Source organism: Pecten maximus, chromosome 5 (genome assembly GCF_902652985.1).
Source record: "Pecten maximus chromosome 5, xPecMax1.1, whole genome shotgun sequence".
In the NCBI taxonomy this organism is placed as follows: domain Eukaryota; kingdom Metazoa; phylum Mollusca; class Bivalvia; order Pectinida; family Pectinidae; genus Pecten; species Pecten maximus.
The window spans coordinates 10,573,979-10,593,018 of record NC_047019.1 but is presented as its reverse complement, the minus strand read 5'-3'; the positions used below and the strand labels follow the sequence as shown (position 1 = coordinate 10,593,018).

Sequence of the window (19,040 nt, the reverse complement as noted above, 5' to 3'; positions counted from 1 at the left end):
ATTACTGGTACAGGACTATCAAGTCACATTACTGGTACAGGACTATTGAGTCACATTACTGGTACAGGACTATCCAGTCACATTACTGGTACAGAACTATCTAATCACATAATTACTGGTACAAGACTATCCAGTCACATTACTAGTACAAGACTATCCAGTCACATTACTGGTACAGGACTATCCAGTCACATTACTGGTACAGGACTATCGAGTCACATTACTGGTACATGACTATCCAGTCACATTACTGGTACAGGACTATCCAGTCACATTACATGAACAGGACTATCAAGTCACATTACTGGTACAGGACCATCGAGTCACATTACTGGTACAGGACTATCAAGTCACATTACTGGTACAGGACTATCAAGTGACATTACTGGTACAGGACTATCGAGTCACATTACTGGTACAGGACTATCAAGTCATATTACTGGTACAGGACTATCGAGTCACATTACTGGTACAGGACTATCTAGTCACATTACTGGTACAGGACAATCCAGTCACATTACTGGTACAGGACTATTCAGTCACATTACTGGTACAGGACTATTCAGTCACATTACTGGTACAGGACTATCCAGTCACATTACTGATACAGGACTATCCAGTCAGTCACATTACTGGTACAGGACTATCAAGTCACATTACTGGTACAGGACTATCCAGTCACATTACTGGTACAGGACTATCCAGTCACATTACTGGTACAGGACTATCCTGTCAAATTACTGGTACAAGACTATCCAGTCACATTACTGGTACAGGACTATCCAGTCACATTACTGGTACAGGACTATCCAGTCACATTACTGGTACAGGACTATCCAGTCACATTACTCGTACAGGACTATCCAGTCACATTAATATTACAGGTACAGGACTATCCAGTCACATTACTGGTACAGGACTATCAAGTCACATTACTGATACAGGACTATCCAGTCAGTCACATTACTGGTACAGTACTATCCAGTCACATTACTGGTACAGGTCTATCCAGTCACATTACTGGTACAGGACTATCTAGTCACATTACTGGTACAGAACTATCCAGTCACATTATTGGTACAGGTCTATCCAGTCACATGACAGGTACAGGACTATCCAGTCACATTACTGGTACAGGACTATTCAGTCACATTACTGGTACAGGACTATTCAGTCACATTACTGGTACAGGACTATCCAGTCACATTACTGATACAGGACAATCCAGTCAGTCACATTACTGGTACAGGACTATCAAGTCACATTACTGGTACAGGTCTATCCAGTCACATTACAGGTACAGGACTATCCAGTCACGTTACTGGTACAGGACTATCAAGTCACATTACAGGCACAGGACCATCCAGTCACACTACTGGTACAGGACTATCCAGTCACACTACTGGTACGGGACTATCCAGTCACATTACTGGTACAGGACCATCCAGTCACATTACTGGTACAGAACTATCCAGTCACATTACTGGTACAGGACTATCCAGTCACATTACTGGTACAGGACTATCCAGTCACATTACTGGTACAGGACTATCCTGTCAAATTACTGGTACAAGACTATCCAGTCACATTACTGGTACAGGACTATCCAGTCACATTACTGGTACAGGACTATCCAGTCACATTACTGGTACAGGACTATCCAGTCACATTACTCGTACAGGACTATCCAGTCACATTACTGGTACAGGACTATCCAGTCACATTACTGGTACAGGACTATCCAGTCACACTACTGGTACAGGACTATCCAGTCACATTACTGGTACAGGACTATCCAGTCACACTACTGGTACAGGACTATCCAGTCACATTACTCGTACAGGACTATCCAGTCACATTACTGGTACAGGACTATCCAGTCACATTACAGGTACAGGACTATCCAGTCACATTACAGGTACAGGACTATCCAGTCACATTACTCGTACAGGACTATCCAGTCACATTAATATTACAGGTACAGGACTATCCAGTCACATTACTGGTACAGGACTATCCAGTCACATTACTGGTACAGGATTATCCAGTCACATTACTGGTACAGGACTATCCAGTCACATTACAGGTAAAGGATTAACCAGTCACATTACTGGTACAGGACTATCCAGTCACATTACTGGTACAAGACTATCCAGTCACATTACTGGTACAGGACTATCTAGTCACATTACAGGTACAGGACTATCCAGTCACATTACTCGTACAGGACTATCCAGTCACATTACTGGTACAGGACTATCCAGTCACATAATAGGTACAGGACTATCCAGTCACATTACTGGTACAGGACTATCGAGTCACATTACTGGTACAGGACTATCCAGTCACATGACTGGTTCAGGACTATCCAGTCACATTACTGGTACAGGACTATCCAGTCACATTACTGGTACAGGACTATCCTGTCACATTACTGGTACAGGACTATCCAGTCACATGACTGGTTCAGGACTATCCTGTCACATTACTGGTACAGGACTATTCAGTCACATTACTGGTACAGGACTATCCAGTCACATTTCTGTTACAGGACTATCCAGTCACATTACTGGTACAAGACTATCCAGTCACACTACTGGTACAGGACTATCCAGTCACATTACAGGTACAGAACTATCCAGTCACATTACTGGTACAGGACTATCCAGTCACATTACAGGTTCAGGACTATCCAGTCACATGACTGGTACAGGACTATTTGGTCATATTACTGGTACAGGACTATCCAGTCACATTACTGGTACAGGACTATCCAGTCACATTACTGGTACAGGACAATCCAGTCACATGACTGGTACAGGACTATCCAGTCACATTATAGGTACAGGACTATTTGGTCATATTACTGGTACAGGGCTAACCAATAAATCTCACAGAACTAAGAATCAAGTTATATTAACATATCTGCACATTGATATAAAAGGCCAGAGAAAAACTACAGCTGTTAAACTAATCTTGGGCGGGACTTGTGCTGGCTGCTGGGACATCCACGACAGAGGGATTACCTTAAAAAGCAGAAGAAAAAGTTGATACAAACTAAAATAGCTGAAATTGATTTTACCCAGAAGGCCTAAGGAGCCTGGATGGTATGCCTTGATATTGCATAAATCATAAAATTTATGAAAAAAAAAATCATAAATATTTCTGATTTTGGGATCCACCTCTGTCTCGGTACCACACAAGGAAATCCAACAATTTCCTTTAACTAACTCCAGCTTAATCTATAGGTAGTACAAATGTGACTAAAAGAAAATTCTGTTCAAAAGGACTAAACTTATGATAATAAAAAACATTCAGTTCCTATATCATCCAAGGATGCTGTAGATAAAATTTGATCCATTCAGTGGTTCGATCAGTACTGGAACTGATTTAAAGAAGAAATAACATCTACTTTCCCTACTGCATTGGTACCATACCTCCAGACCTGAACTCAAGGGAGGCTATTTATAAATACAACAATGGATCGTTTTCATTATCTAATGCTACTGACCAAATTTGATCACCGGTTCAGGACTTTAAGTAGCAATTTATAGGATTAATTTCTATTTCTGCTATATTGCTCTCACCCCTTTATTATCCCTTTAACAATGGCTGCAATGTAGAAACTTTTACACGGCCAAAAATAATGTCACTTTGTTCGCTCCCCTTCCTTAACAATCCCACCAATTTTCAGCTTTATAGTAACAGTGTTATTGGAGAAGACGTTTAAAATGTTGGCTTCAAGATGGCAGCCATCTTGGATTTTGGATTGACCCAAAGAATACAACATTTTGTCAGTCCATCTAGGGATCATTTCAGCTAAGTTAGAGCTGAATCCCACATGTGAAATTTGAGAAGTTTAAAATTTTGAAAGTTTATACACGGCTGATGAAGATGGATGAAGCACAATGACTATAGGTCATCCCAACCCTTCGGGTTGGGGTTAGAGGTTAGATGACCTAAAAACTTATATTTATACTTTTAAAATATGAATTATAAAATCTTCATTGTCAATATCAATTTAGATATTTTTACTGTTGATGTCAGTGACAAGCCTTTACCTCCATTCAGGATATCTTGAATCTGTTTCTCCATTTCTTGCACTTCAGTAGCCAGCATAGGATGAATTTTTTCCAATTTTACTGTAAAAAACTTGTAGTTTCCCACAGATATCTTCTTATCGTTCTCAAGTTGTTGAAATAGATCTGCCATAGTTTTAATATTCTCATGTTGTCTTGAAGTAAGAGGACAACCTCTAAACAGATTCTTCAACTTAACAAACTCTTCCTCCTTAAGTCTATCATCCAGATGCAAGGCCAACTCATTTTGGGCACCAATGGCTTCCTCTTCATTTTCTGTGACTACTTGTTTTGTGGCCATATTGAATTGTTTCTGTTAAACCTGAAAAGAGACGTACATTACGAAGACCTCAAACAGAAAACAAGAGACCCAGAGAGCCTGCAGCGCTCACAATTAGATCTTGACACCCACCACTAAATCATCTTCCTGGGTTTAATGCACGACTCATTTCTTCTCTACTTTTCCCCCATCTTTCCTCTCTTGCTCTTAAGACATAACAAGTGAAACCTACATAAATGTAAGAGATGTAAGGGAGATTTAAGAGAATATTTCTGAAAAGAATGTTGGTATATAGTGTTTAATTACAATACACTTAACGAGCTTACAGCATGTATTTAAGTATTGACTTCTCATTTGGACAGCCTCTTGTGTTATCCATACGCCATTATAAAAGCTTTTAAGTATATATCTGTCTGATGTGAAAAAAAGGTTCCCATGCTTCAGCAAAGGAAAATTTCTCAGAGGAAATTTAGTACCAACCATTAAATGATCTAGCTAAGTCCTATAAAATCCTCTCAACAGATTTTTCCTATACTTTCCCTTCTTTCTCTTTTTCCTTTAGATATGCAAATCATTTGTAAACATATGGAACCTACATACGTAGTAGTCTAAAAAAGATCTAGGAACATTCTGAAAGGTTTGGTTTGTTTTTGTTTAACGTCCTATTAACAGCCAGGGTCATTTAAGGATGTGCCAGGTTTTGGAGGTGGAGGAAAGCCAGAGTAACCCGGAGAAAAAACCACCGGCCTACAGTCAGTACCAGGCAACTGCCCCACGTAGGTTTCGAACTTGGACCCAGAGGTGGAGGCCTAGTGAAAAAGTGTTGTCTGAAAGGAATCAAAGGCAAAAATCTAAGAAGGTTTCTTGTTGCCATTTTAATTTATTTTCCTTATCAAACTCAAAATTGAATTGGCACAAGTACTAGAGATCAAGAGGAACCCACGTATGAAGTTTGGAGAATATCCATCTAGTTCTTTCCAAGAAATAGCAATAAACTAATTTTGACTGTCAAAATACAAGATGACCATTTTCCTAATTCCCAATAAGACTTAAAATTCAATGGACACAAATAGGGACCAAGGAGAACTTATATGTAAAGTTTGAGAAATATCCCTCCAGTAAATTTCAAGACATACATGTAGCGATAATAGTATTCAACTGTGAAAATCCAAGATGGTCACCTATCTGCCATTTTGTTATCCAAATCAGACTCAAAATTGATGATTATCAATAATCAAAATAGAAAGTTGCTGCAGAGAAATTCTCCCTTCACAGCAGATTGTCTCCCTTGATATGCTGGCATATCTGACCTTAAATGCATCAAAAGAAACAAAGTGACATAGTGTATTCTCCCGATTTTGGAGAATATGTCTTGATAACCCCGTATGGAGCCCCTATTCATCTTGTTAGATTCACTTAGGCCTATGACAGGTAACGCTTGCTGGCTGGTGAAAGACATGTGTGGGGCATTGGTCAGTTAACTGACCTGCTCACAGACCGTAACGAAATTCTGACACTTCACTGACTGCAAGGGTGACAATACCCCGATAAATAAACAATTAATTCAAACCAATTAAGCTGAGGACGCGTGGTGATGGTTTTGTAGCAGGTCAGTCATGGTTGATTAAACGCTTGTAAATGGCTTTGTATAATGCCTTTGATGTCAAGCGCATAAACGACCTCTACTTGACAGTATATCTCGGACAGAAAAAGTGAAAACAACACTGGCAATGTTATCAACGGAGTATCAAATTTGACAGATTACTTATTGAAATGTTAACTACATTTAAACATTGGCTGATCTTTAGATAATTAGCACAAGGAAATAAATTCACAATAACGACCATATAGACCGAAGGCCTGGTTGCCGGTAGGTAACGTCGTTTCAATCACCGTAGCATCAGCATACTTATAGTGTCAATTAGCAGAGACTTATTTTGGCTGAAACTTTCCCAATTCACATTTTGAAAGACAAAAACATGTCCACAAATACTCACTTTCTTAAACTAAATACTGTCATGTTAAAACTTTGAATTTAAGTATCAGTCCCCACCTACAAAGTACTGAGTTGTAAGCATATAGTGAATACAACTGCAGGTACAGCCCTTTTTTTTTTGTATTATTGTCTTTGTTGTAATCCAAAGGAAACATTTGAAATTTCATTCAGATATTATATTGTACTCTAGATATTTATCGTGACATTTTAGGTATTTTTTTTTTTAAGTTTACTGCTGGAGAGAAAGCTTGATAGAAAGTGATATCATTGTGATAATTTGCATTTAATTGACTGACATCTATATCTTACAACATAATTTTCATAACACATCTAAGTAAATACTTTTATTTAGAGTGAACAGTGAGTTAAATCATATCCAGAAATAATTAAAAATGATGTACTTTTTCAGCTATTTTTTGTAACTTGTTGCTTATATAATTATCTTTCCAAACTTGAATAAAAAAGATCATTGGCCAAGCTTGAAATAAGTTTTTTCCCACCTTTTTTTCTGTGAGGGAAGGAAGCTTAAGTGTTCATGCAAGGAATTTATTTTCCAATAGCAAATTATCTCCCCTTAGTTTTTGTTTGCTAAATGTGTCGCGCGTGAAATGTGTTTTCCGGTCAAAAAAGTCGCTCACGCACTTTCTCCCCCATGAGAATTTTAAAAAGTTGGCAAGTATGAAAGTCCTCATCCTGAACTGAAGCCCTGCTTTAATTACCTTAAGTTATATACATGATGTACCAATTATCTTCAAACTTGGTACATTTGTGGAACCAGTATGTATCTAGAACATTAAACCATGTACTGAAATATTGATTTGACATATTTTTTATGAAATTTTTCAAATAATGTTGTAGTAAAACCATAGAGTTAGCAACTTAGTTGTTTATATCAATTTAGCCAAATTGACCTCTTTTGGCCCCGCCCCTCAGCCCCCAGGTGGGTCAGCCCAACCATTTGTACAATTTTTAATCCCGACCCCATAATGATGCTACCAGTCAAATTTTGTTAAATTCTGATCTGCGGACAGTTTTGAAGAAGAGGTCAATTGTTGACGAACAGACAGATTGACAGCCGGACGCCGGACCCTACGGTATGACATATAAGCTTCGGACCTGGTAAGCTAAATATCACAAGATATCCAAGAGGGATTGTGGCACCAACCATTAAATGATCTTAAGTCCTATGAAGGAAGGATGTCTAACTTTCCCCTTCATTCGTCTCTTGATCTTTCTTTTAATCATTTGATATCAAAAACATGGGGAACACACATAAAAAATTAAGAAAGATCCAAAAATCGATAACAATTTTCAACTGTTAAAATCCAAGACATCCTCAATACCCCAGGGGTAATGATCAGATACACTCTCTTCACCCCTGGAATATCTCACAGCAAAATCAATTACATGTATGTCATTATGTTGGGTTGGTATGACATTATGTTGGGGTTGTATGTTATTATGTTGGGTTGACATGTCATTATGTTGGGTTGACATGTCAATATGTTGGGTTGACATGTCAATATGTTGTTCAGATGACATGCGAAAATATTGGGTGGATATCAGAATAAATTGGGTTCAATTCCATATATAGCTTGATAACTTACAGCGATTTAAAGGATTTTCCCTCTATTTCCACTATAATTGGGCCCCGCCCCAAGGGGCCAGAGTCACTGTTTATGCAAAATCTATTCCCCTTACCCCAAGGATGGTTTTGATCAAATAGGGTTCATATGCACAGAAATGCACTGCGCTGGGGATCTTTCCTTTACCATTGTTTACTTCCGTGTTTTAGCGGCAGTTAAGAACTTTTTTTTGTACGCCCTTCAAATGTATGATTCTAAGTTAATATGGCAAATGTAAGTATATGCAGATTTATTTCAGCATAATTTAATCTTGTCTGTCGATTTACAAACACAAAAATGTTTTTTGAAAGAAATATGAACTTTTTAAAAAAGGTGTCTTTTCGTGATGCCATTGACCCATTCTACTTTCATTTTAGATAGAGGTTCTTGAGTTTGTAAAGGTAAAAGTACTCAATTATCATATTAATGTTATCAACCAAACTAAAATAATATGCTCCCTTTCTGCCTTGTCGATGATTGGGCTTATGTGTTAATATACAGTTATTTAAATTATTGGAGCTTCTTATTAAAATATTCTTGATGGAAATGGTAAAATATTGTCTTATTTTGATAATATGTCAAAATTATCACAGGTCAGCTGGCTAGATTATATTGCTGGCTAAATTATATTTCAAATTATGCTTTTACGTTACCTGGGTCCCTTCTGCAGACGACAATATGCAAAATTCTAGTTTCGTTTTGAAAACGAGCTTATTCTAAAATTCTATATTTAGCATCACCGAAGAGGGACGCAGTGGTTTTTCAAGGCTCCATCGCAGGCGATCGATTGAAAACTATAGCCCTATATGGTGGGTGCATTCCGACACTGCGGTGGTAGTTGCAGGATAAATACATTTCTATCTGTATCACTAAAATAACATATGAAAGACTGACGCCATTTTGCGATTACCTGTTGAGTCTGGGTAATGCACCGTAAGTTTAGACGAGGAATTTCGTGGTTTCTTGTCATTTTCTCTAGACTGGTTGAATGAACTCGAATGAGGAAGCAAACAGCTGAATAGGCTAAACTCACCCGAACGAGGCCAAGAGTACTTTCAACGGTGATAATAATTACAGCCCATTCGAGCCGTTGGCCCGGTACCGCCCGGGGAACATACAGCATATTGAGTGCCATGGCTCTTTGAATATCGATAAAGTTGTGCCTCCTGGAAGTTAGTGATGTTGCAATGGCTTTGTTATTTGGAATCTTTGGCCACCCAGCGTTTCAGCACGCATAACAAAATTATATCTGTTTTCAAGAATCATTTTGGTGATAATAGACTAGAGCTAGAGCTGCATTTGAATAAGGAATATATTTTTTTATGAATGTGTCATTTGAACAGATACATTTTGCATTTACCGCTACATATTGACCAATTACATACATTTTTTTTGTACTTCATCTTGACCCGTAACGCCACCTGTCGCGTCATATCTGGGGCCAAAAGAATAGTATACGGCTATGCCGCAAAAAATAAATAAATAAAAAAATAAAGAACAAAGACAATTTGTCAACTGATAAAAATCCTATTCGTAACATTGATTTTTAAAAGTATAGAGTTTTTCATTCTTTCTTTTCACATGTTTCTGAAAAGTATGGGTTGCGGTCCGTGCTAATATAACCAAAATAAAAAGGGTTTAAAAAAAGGGGTTTCTAAAATTCAGAAAAAAAGTTTGGTTAAAAATTGGGGAAAAGTAAAAAAAGGGGTTACAAAACACTTAACGAGCTTACGCAGGGATTTTTAAATTTTGTTCTCATTTTTGGGCAAAACCCCTTGTGTTTTCCATACGCCATTTTTTAAAAGCTTTTTAAATATAATTTTGTTGTGTGAAAAAAAGGTTCCCATGCTTCCCGCCAAAAGGGAAAAAATTCCCCAGGGGGAAATTTAGTACCAACCCTTAAATGATCTAGCTAAGTCCTTAAAAACCCCCTTTTAAAAAATTTTTCCTATCTTTTCCCCTTTTTCTCTTTTTTTTCCTTTTTTGAATTTGCAAATCATTTGTAAAAATATGGAAAACCCACATGACGTAAATAATCCCCAAAAAAAAAGGAACATTTTGAAAAGGTTTTTGGTTTTTTTTTTTGTTATTTTAAAACTTCCCCTTTTAAAAGCCCCAAGGGGGGATTTAAGGGGTTGGTGCCAGGTGTTGGGGGGTGGAGGGAAAGCCAAAGTAACCCGGGGAAAAAAACAAAGGCCCACATCAGTACCAGGCAACTTTCCCACTTTGGTTTCGAAATTTTGGAAACCCCCGAGGGGGAGGCCTAGTGGGAAAAAGGGGTTGTCTGAAAAAGGGAAACAAAAGGGAAAAATCAAGGGAAAGGGTTTTTTTTTTGCCCTTTTAAAAAAATTTTCCTTACAAAAACTCAAAATGGGAAAGGGAAAAAGTACTAGAGATTTAAGAGGAAACCACGTTGAAGTTTTTTAGAAATAACCATCCCAAATTTTTTTTCCAAAAAATAGCAATAAAAAAATAATTTTGGGCTGTCAAAAAAAAAAAAGGAACCAATTTTTTCCCAATTCCCCAAAAAGACTTTAAAAAAACCCAAAGGGGCACCAAATAGGGAAAAAGGAACTTATATGTAAAGTTTTTAGGGGAAAAAACCCTCCCTAAATTTCAAGACATCAGGGACGAAAAATGTATTTAACTGTGAAAAAAACCAAGAAAGGGGCACCTATCGGCCCTTTTGTTTTCCAAATCCCGAACCCCAAAATTGGGTTTATTATTTCCCCAAAAATCAAAAAAAAGAAAATTTTCTGCAGAGAAATTCTCCCTTAAAAAGGGAGATTGTCTCCCCTTTTAAAGCTTTGGCCAAAATCTGAAACCCAAAAAACAAACAAAAAAAACAAAAAAGTGACATGGGTATTCTCCCGATTTTGGGGGAATATTGGGGAAAACCTGAAACCCCCGTAAAGGACCCCTATTCTCTTTTTAGGGTTCACTTAGGCCTAGGCGGTTTAAAAGCTTGCTGGGTGGTGAAAGGGCATTGGGGGGTGGGGCAATTGGTCAGTTTTTTTTCCGGGTCCCCAGACCCCTAAAGGGAATTCTTGGGACTTCCCCTGACTGCCCAAAGGGGGAAAAATACCCCAGTAAAAATTAAAAAAATTAATTTAAAACCCAAATTTAAACTGGGGGACCGTGGGGGATGGTTTTGTAGCGGCTTTAAAGGTTGATTAAACGCTTGTAAATGGCTTTGTATAAAGCCTTTTAAAATCAAGCGCATAAAAACCTCTACCTTTACGTAAAATTCGGGCAAAAAAGTGAAAAAAACCCCCCGGCCAAGTTTTTCAACGGATTTTCAAAAATTTTACAGAAATTTTTATTGAAATGTTTTAAATACATTTAAACATTGGCTGAAACTTTTAAAAATTAGCACAAGGAAATTTAAAATTTACCCCTAACGACCATAAGACCGAAGGCCCCGGGTTTCCGGTAGGGTTAAAAACGTTTCATCAACCCCTAGCATCAGCCCTACTTATAGTGTCCCCTTTTCAGAGACTTATTTTGTGAAACTTTTCCCAATTCCCCTTTTTTTTAAAGACAAAAAAAATTTTCCACCCCAAAAACTCACTTTTTTAAAAATAAAAACTGTCATTTAAAACTTTTGGAAAATTTTAAATATCATCCCCCCCAATAACCCAAAATATGAAATTGGGAAGCCCTTTTAAATGGGAAAACAACTGCAAGGGGAACCCGCCCTTTTTTTTTTGTTTATTTTTCTTTGGGGTTTTAATCCAAAGGAAAAAAATTTTAAAATTTTCATTCAGATATTTATTGGGACTCTAGGGTATTTTTTCGTGACATTTTAGGTAATTTTTTTTTTTAAAGTTTACTGTGGAAGGGGAAAGCTTTATAGAAAGTGATATCATTGTGATAATTTGCCCCTTTAAAAGGGGGCTGGGGCCCCTTATCTTACAACATTTTTTTCATAACCCCAAAATTTGTAAATACTTTTATTTAGAGTGAACAGTAGTTAAATCCCCCCCTAAACCAGAAAAAAATTAAAAAGATGACTTTTTCAGCTATTTTTTTTTTAAAATTGTTGCTTAATAATTATCTTTTCCAAACTGAAATAAAAAAGATCATTTGGGCCAAAAGCTTTTAAAAAAGTTTTTTCCCCCCTTTTTTTCTGTGGGGAAAAAGGGGCTTAAATGTTTTTTAAAAAAGGGAAGGGGGAATTTTTTTTCCCAAAAGCCAAAATTTTTTTCCCCCCCTTTTTGGTTTTGGTTTTTCAAAAGTTTTCGGCGTAAATGTGGTTTTTCCGGGCAAAAAATTTTTCTAAAGCAAAAATTTTTCTCCCCCATGAGAAATTTTTTAAAAAAGGGGGAAGGGGGCAAATATGGAAAAATCCCCCCAAACCGAAAAAATGAAGCCCTGCTTTAATTAAACCCTTTAAGGGGGGGATTTTTTACATTTGGGTCCCAATTATCTTCAAAATTTGGGACCCTTGTGGAACCAGTAGTAATCAGAAAAAATTAAAACCATTACTGAAATATTGGTTTTTTAAAATTTTTTAAAGAAATTTTTTTAAATAATTTGGGAGTAAAACCCCTAGATTTGGGAAATTAGTTTGTTTTTTTATCAATTTGCCAAATTGACCTCTTTTTGGGCCCCCCCCCCTCACCCCCAGGGGGGCAGCCCAACCATTTTGGGAAAAAATTTTTTAATCCCGAACCCATTAATTTTGTAACCCAGTCAAATTTTTGTTTAAAATTTGTTGGGACAGTTTTTTGAAGAAGAAAGGGCAATTGTTTTTTGAAAAAGGGAAAAGAAATTGAAAAAAACAGCCGGACCGGGGCCGGGGCCCTAAGGGATGAATAAAAAAGCTTTGGACCCCCCGGGGAACCTAAAAAATATCACAAAGATATCCCAAAAAGGGATTTTTGGGAACCCCAACCCTTAAATGATCTTAAGTCCATGAAGGGGAAGGGGGTTTAAATTTCCCCCTTTAATTTTTCTCTTGATCTTTCTTTAATCATTTGATAATTCCAAAAAAAAGGGGAAACAACATTTAAAAAAATTTAAAAAAAAGAACCAAAAATCGAAAAAACAATTTTAACGTTTAAAAACCAAGACAAACCTCAAAACACCCCCGGGGGGGTAATTTAAACAGAACACTCTCTTCACCCCTGGAAAATTTCCCCAGCCAAAAGCAATTAAAAATGAGTCATTATGTTGGGGTTTGGGAAAGACATTTGTTTTTGGGGGTTTTATGTTATTTTGTTGGGTTGACATGTCATTAAAGGTTGGGGTTTACATGTTCCAAAATGTTTTTGGGGTTTTTAAAGTCAAAAGGGTTTTTCAAAAAATGAATGCAAAATAATTGGGTGGGTATCAGAATAAAATTGGGTTTTAATTCCATAAAGCTTGAAAAACTTACACGGAAATTTTAAAAAATTTTTTCCCCCTATTTCCACTATAATTTGGGGGCCCCCCCCCCAAGGGGCCAAAAAGGGCACTGTTTTTGCAAAATCTATTCCCCCCTTTCCCCCAAAGGGGGGTTTTGATCAAATGGGTTTCAATCACAGAAATGCCTGGCTGGGGATTCCTTCCTTTACCATTTTTAAGGTTCCCGGGGTTTTTTTCCCGGGAGGGGTTTTAAAGAACTTTTTTTTTTGTACGGGGCCCTTCAAAATTTTTAAAATTTTAAAAATTAATATGGGCAAATGAAATAAAAATGGGAGATTTATTTTACATAATTTTAATCTTTTTCGGGCCGGGTTTACAAAACAAAAAAAATGTTTTTTTTGAAAGGAAATTGAACTTTTTAAAAAAAAAGGGGGCTTTTTCATGAAAGGGAATTTGCCCATTCTACTTTTTTTTTAGAAATAGGTTTTTTTGAGTTTTTTTAAAAGGGGGAAAATACCCCAAATTATCAAAATTTAAGTTATCCCAACCCCCAAAATAAAAAAAATATGCTCCCTTTCCTGCCTTTTCCCATGATTTGGCTTTTTTTGTTAATATTCATTATTTAAAAATTAAATTTGGGGCTTTTTTTTATTAAAATATTCTTGAGGAAATTGGGAAAAATATTGTCCCTTAAATTTTTAAAAAATATGGGCAAAATTTTCACAGGTCACTGGGGTAGTTATTGCTGGCTAAAATTTTTAAAATTTCCCAAATTTTGCTTTTACGGTTGACGGGGCCCCCTTTTGAAAACGACAAAATTCCCAAAAAATTTTAGGTTTTTTTTTTGAAAAAAGAGCTTATTCCCAAAATTTTAAAATTTAGCATACCGGGAAAGGGGAAGGGATGGTTTTTTAAGGCTTCGCAGGCGAATTTTGATTGAAAACTTAAAAGCCTATTGGGGGGGGCATTTTCCCCACCTGCGGTTTGGGGGGTTTTGCAAAGGGGTAAATAAAAATTTCTATCTTTACACTAAAATAACAAGGAAAAAACTGAACCCGGGGCCCCCTTTTGCGTTACCTTTTTAGTTCCCCGGGTAATGCAAAACCCTTGGTTTTGACGAGGAATTTTTGTTTGGGTTTTTTGGGCATTTTTCTCAGAAAATGGTTTTAAATGCTCGAAATTGGGGGGAAGCCCAAACAGGGTGAAAATTTGGCTAAAAAACCCCCCCGAACGGGCCAAGGGGGAAAATTCAACGGTTTAAAAATAATTACAAACCCATTCGAGCCGGGCCCGGTTACCGGGCCCCGGGGGGATACAAATTGAAGGGGGGCCATGGGGCCCCTTTTAATATCGATAAAGTTGTTGGGCCCCCCGGGGAAGGGGGGTTTTGAGGTTTTCAAAAGGGTTTGGGGTTTTTGGAATTTTTTGGCCACCCAGCGTTTCAGCCGATAACAAAAAATAACTGTTTCAAAAAATCATTTTTTGGGGATTAAAGACTAGAGGTAGAGCTGCCCTTTTAAAAGGAATATATTTTTTTTTAAATTTTTTCATTTTGAAAAAAGATTTCTTTTTTCCCTTTTCCCCCATAATTGGGGCCAATTTCAAATTTTTTTTGTACTTCTTTTTTTGACCCCGGTAAAAACGGCCACCCTGTTCCCCGTCAATTTAAAACTGGGGCCCCCAAAAAAATAGTATAAAGGCCTTTTCCAACAAAAAAAAATAAAAAAAAAATAAAGAACAAAGGGGCAAAGACTTTGTAAAAGATAAACAATTAAAATTCCCTAAAATTTATTTTTAAAAGGGGATAAGTTTTTTTTTATTTTTTTTTTTTCACATTTTTTCTGAAAAAATATGGGTTTTCGGTCCCCCTGCTAAAAGAACGAAAAAAAGGGCGTATTAAAAAATTTCAGAAGTTTATGTGGGTTAAAAAAGCAAAAAAATTAAAAAGCGTTAAAGCAAAAATAAAACCCTTTTTCTAGGGCACTTAAAAAATAAATTCGGGGTTAAAAAACCCTGGGAAAGTAACGCAAATTTAGTAACCAATTTTAGTGAGGTGTCCCAAGTGAAAATTTTAAGGGGGCTAAGCGTTTTACCCGGATTTCCGAAACATGACGGGAATTTCGGATTTTTTGAATTTGGCGTGTTTCCCAAATTCGGGTTTTTTAGACCCGACAAGAAGGCGGGTAATATAAAACAGGAAAGGCCCGATAACCAAAATTTAAAGGGGTTTTTTTAGGTATATAATTTTTTGGGAAAAAAAATAAAGGATTTTTGTATTTTTTTTTGACCCAGGAAAAGGGTGGGTGATCGGGTTAAAAAAATACCTCCAAAGGGGCCCGTTTATCCTTTATCTCCAAAATGACAGTTGTTTTTTGGTTTCCCCGTGGGGCCCCGGGAAAGGGTTTAGGTTGATTTTGCTTTGGGGTTTTTTTTGTTTTAAGGCCTTATGTCATTTTTAGTTTCATTCGGTGTAAGAAAAAAAATTTTTGTTTGCAAACTTTATGAATCCGGGGAAACGGGAAATTTTTACAGGGAAGGGTTTTCAAAAAAAATTTGGGGGTTTTATATCCCGAATGGAAAATAAAAAAATAACTGCCATAACGGTTATTTAAAAATTTTTTATTTTTGAAAAAAAGATTTTTCCCAAAAACTAAAAAAAATTTTTTAAAGAAAAACAAAAACATTTTTTATGGTTTTTTAAAAGGGAGTTTAACTTTTTCCCAAAAAACAAACGCAAAACCCCTCAATTCCGGGAAAATTTTGACGTTCAAAAATTTTTCGCGCCTTTTTGGGGAATTTTCCTTTTACAGAAAAAAATGAAAAGAATTTTTCCGGGCCGATCCAAAATTTGGGGTATTACCCTGAAAACAACGTGGGTTGGGCCCCTAACCGTCCCGGAAATTTTTCGAAAATTGTTTTCTTTTTTTTAAAAATAAACCCTTTTTAAAAATTTCCCCAACCTTTGGGTGAAGCACAGGGGGGGCTCATTGCTCAAGGGGGGGCCCCTTGTACCTTACCAATTTGGGGGTGAAGGACAGGGGATAAAAAAAAACCCAAATTAAAATGCCTTCACTAAAAACTTATTGTCGAGATCACAAAAAACCCCTTTTAAACCAACTGGGCACATATAAAAAACCAAAAATTTTTTGAAGCGAAACTTTTGCCTTTTGCCTCTACTTTGGAGGGGGCCCTCCCCTCAAAAACCCTTTTTAGGGCCAAGAATTTTTTTTTTTAAAAAACACAGACAAACAGATTAGGGCCCAAATTTAAATTTAAAGAAAATCAACGCCCCCGTACAAGGGGTTAATTTTCATATGAAAATTTTAGGGACTTCCCGATCGGGGTCCCCAAGGGGTTTTTCTCACTCCGTCCTCCCAAATTTAAAATTTTTAAAATGGGAACAATTTCTGTAAATGGGGGAAAAGGTTTTAAAATAAAATTAAAAGAATACAGCCAAAAACTATTTATTTTTCCTTTCATGTTAAATAAAAAGGAAAATTGGGATTTTTTTTGAAATAGTTATAGAAAATTTTACAAAAAAAAAATTTCCAAAAACAAAAAAAACTTTAAAAATTTTAAAATCTTTTTAGATCTATTTTCCCTAAAGTTAAGTTTTTTTTCTTTAGTAAAAAAACCTCGTGGAAAAAGTTTAATAATTTAAAAAATTTAAAAACCAAAAAAAGCTTAAATAACCCTTTTTGCCCCAAATTAAAACCCGGGTCCGAAAAACCCGTGCTTGTAGAAAAAAAACCCTAAGGTCAAAGCTTTAATTTTCTAGGGCTTGGGGGAAAAAAAACGTAAAAGGGGGCCCAAATCTACGGTCTAAAGATAAGGGGCAATAGAAATTGACCCGAGGCCCCCGGGGCGATTTTTTCTTTCCCCCTTGGGAAAAAAAAATAGAAAAAAACATTAAAAACTATCCAAATACAGAAAAAATGTTTAATGGGGATTTGGTGCCAAACGGGGGAAATTGGTTTTGAAAGAAATTTTTCAATTTTTTACTAAAAGCTGTAATTTTTTGTGTCACAGTTTTTAAAAGACCGGGTGGAAAAAAATGAAATTTTTAAAACGTGTTTATAAAAAAAAAGTATCAAGGGGGGACAAAGGGGAAATCCTTAAAAAGGCTAAATTTTGGGCCGGGGGGGTGATTTTTAGGTTTTCCTTAATGGGCCCTGGCTAGTAATAAAGCCGGGCCAGGAAAGGGTTTAATGTTGTGTTTAATAGAAAGTTCTTTTCCCGAAATTTAAAAAAATCCCTATTTTCCCAAATTTAAAATGGAAACTAGGTAAAGGGAAAAGTTTGGGAGGGGGCCCCTGAAAAATGGGTGGAAAACATCTTATTTATAAAAAAAGGGGGGGAAAAGGGTTTTTAAAAAAAAAAATGGAGACCTCTTAAGTCTTTTTTAACGTTAATATGGAATTTTTATTGGGGTAGGGTTCCCCATAGATGAAAAAAAATGCAACCGTCAATTTAATCGGGGGCCCCCGGGGACAAGGATTTAAATGTGTTATGCACTGCCTTTGCCTCTTTTTTTTGAAGGGGCTTTTGGGTTCCTACTTTCGGGTTTTTTTATTTAGGGACTTACTTTAAAAATTTCTGATTTAAAATTTTGGTTTTTGAGCATGAATTTATTTTTACTTGATCAAAATTGAATAAAATTAAAAACTTTTTTCCTGATAAAGGAAAATTTTAAAACTTTCACAAATATATTTGGGTTTTACTCTGCCCCAATTTTTTTCTATTTGCTATATTAAAATACTATATAGGTTTATTTCCCTTGGTCAGATAGTGTTTTTAATTATCATATGTAGTAACTGTGTATTGATATTTACATTCAGTATGCTTGAATTCATTTTTCACAACAACATTAGCCTCATTACAGTGTGTAGTAATGTCGGGGATCGCGTTACCACGGGTAGTACTCTCCGCCGTCGATTTTATTCTTCTTCTCGTATTGTTTTAAATAAACTCAATCAATGTATTATTTACATAAATCCGGTATTGTTACGGTCTCCTAAATGTTCATAACATAAAAATCACTTCAAAAATTTCACAGAATAAGTATTATGGTTGGAGCTACAATTTTTTTGTGTTGTTGGTATGACAGTTGCTAAGACCGTGCCAAGAACTGTCTCACACTTTCCCGCGAAAACGGCTGTTCTCTCTCCGACGTCACTCCTTGGTAAAACATGAAAAAATGCATTTTTTATTATTCGGTTCTTTTAATAGATACAAAAATAATCATAATGTAAATATGTAAATAAAAAATGATTGTGTTCAATATCATGAGGCCATAATAACATGATTTTCTAGACATAGTGTCTGTGTTGATGGAGTGTTGCGCTCTCGTGAAAAATGTAAAAAATATTAGCCCCTTTCGTGAAATTAACTAGTACACGGCAAGCGATGTTTTAATTTGCGTCATTTCCGGTTCCCACTTCGAAGTCAAAAACAAGATGAGTGTATGGTTAAAATTGTGTTTAATTTTATATTCACAGGTAGTTGGTAATTGTGTTATTTGGTTATGCAGTTTTTTCAACATAAAGGATCCATGCAAATATATGTTAAAAAGTCTAGAGAAAACGTTTTCTTGTCGAATGCTTCCGAAAATACATAATTTATTTATTGGATTCATCCCTACATAACATCAGTCAACTACCTTTAAACTGCATAATTAACAAAACGATATGTATTTCCTTTTAAAAAAATTT

General features: G+C 36.2%; 1 protein-coding gene across 1 annotated transcript; it reads right to left on the bottom strand.

Annotated features, from left to right (window-relative positions):
• Window positions 1–2,970: 2,970 nt before the first annotated feature.
• On the bottom strand, window positions 2,971–9,025 carry LOC117326758. Its single transcript, XM_033883480.1, has 3 exons — window positions 8,891–9,025; window positions 4,062–4,401; window positions 2,971–3,026 (listed from the first exon to the last, which is right to left on the bottom strand). The coding sequence occupies exons 2-3, from the start codon at window positions 4,378–4,380 to the stop codon at window positions 2,971–2,973; spliced, it is 375 nt and encodes a 124-aa protein (XP_033739371.1). The 5' UTR covers window positions 4,381–4,401; window positions 8,891–9,025.
• Window positions 9,026–19,040: the final 10,015 nt, after the last annotated feature.

Excerpts from the sequence above, each read along its gene's own strand:
- LOC117326758 (XM_033883480.1), bottom strand. The coding sequence starts at position 4,380 with ATGGCCACAAAACAAGTAGTCACAGAAAATGAAGAGGAAGCCATTGGT. Across the intron at positions 3,027-4,061 it reads TCAAGATATCCTGAATGGAG|GTAATCCCTCTGTCGTGGAT; the intron begins GTAAAGGCTTGT and ends CTGCTTTTTAAG.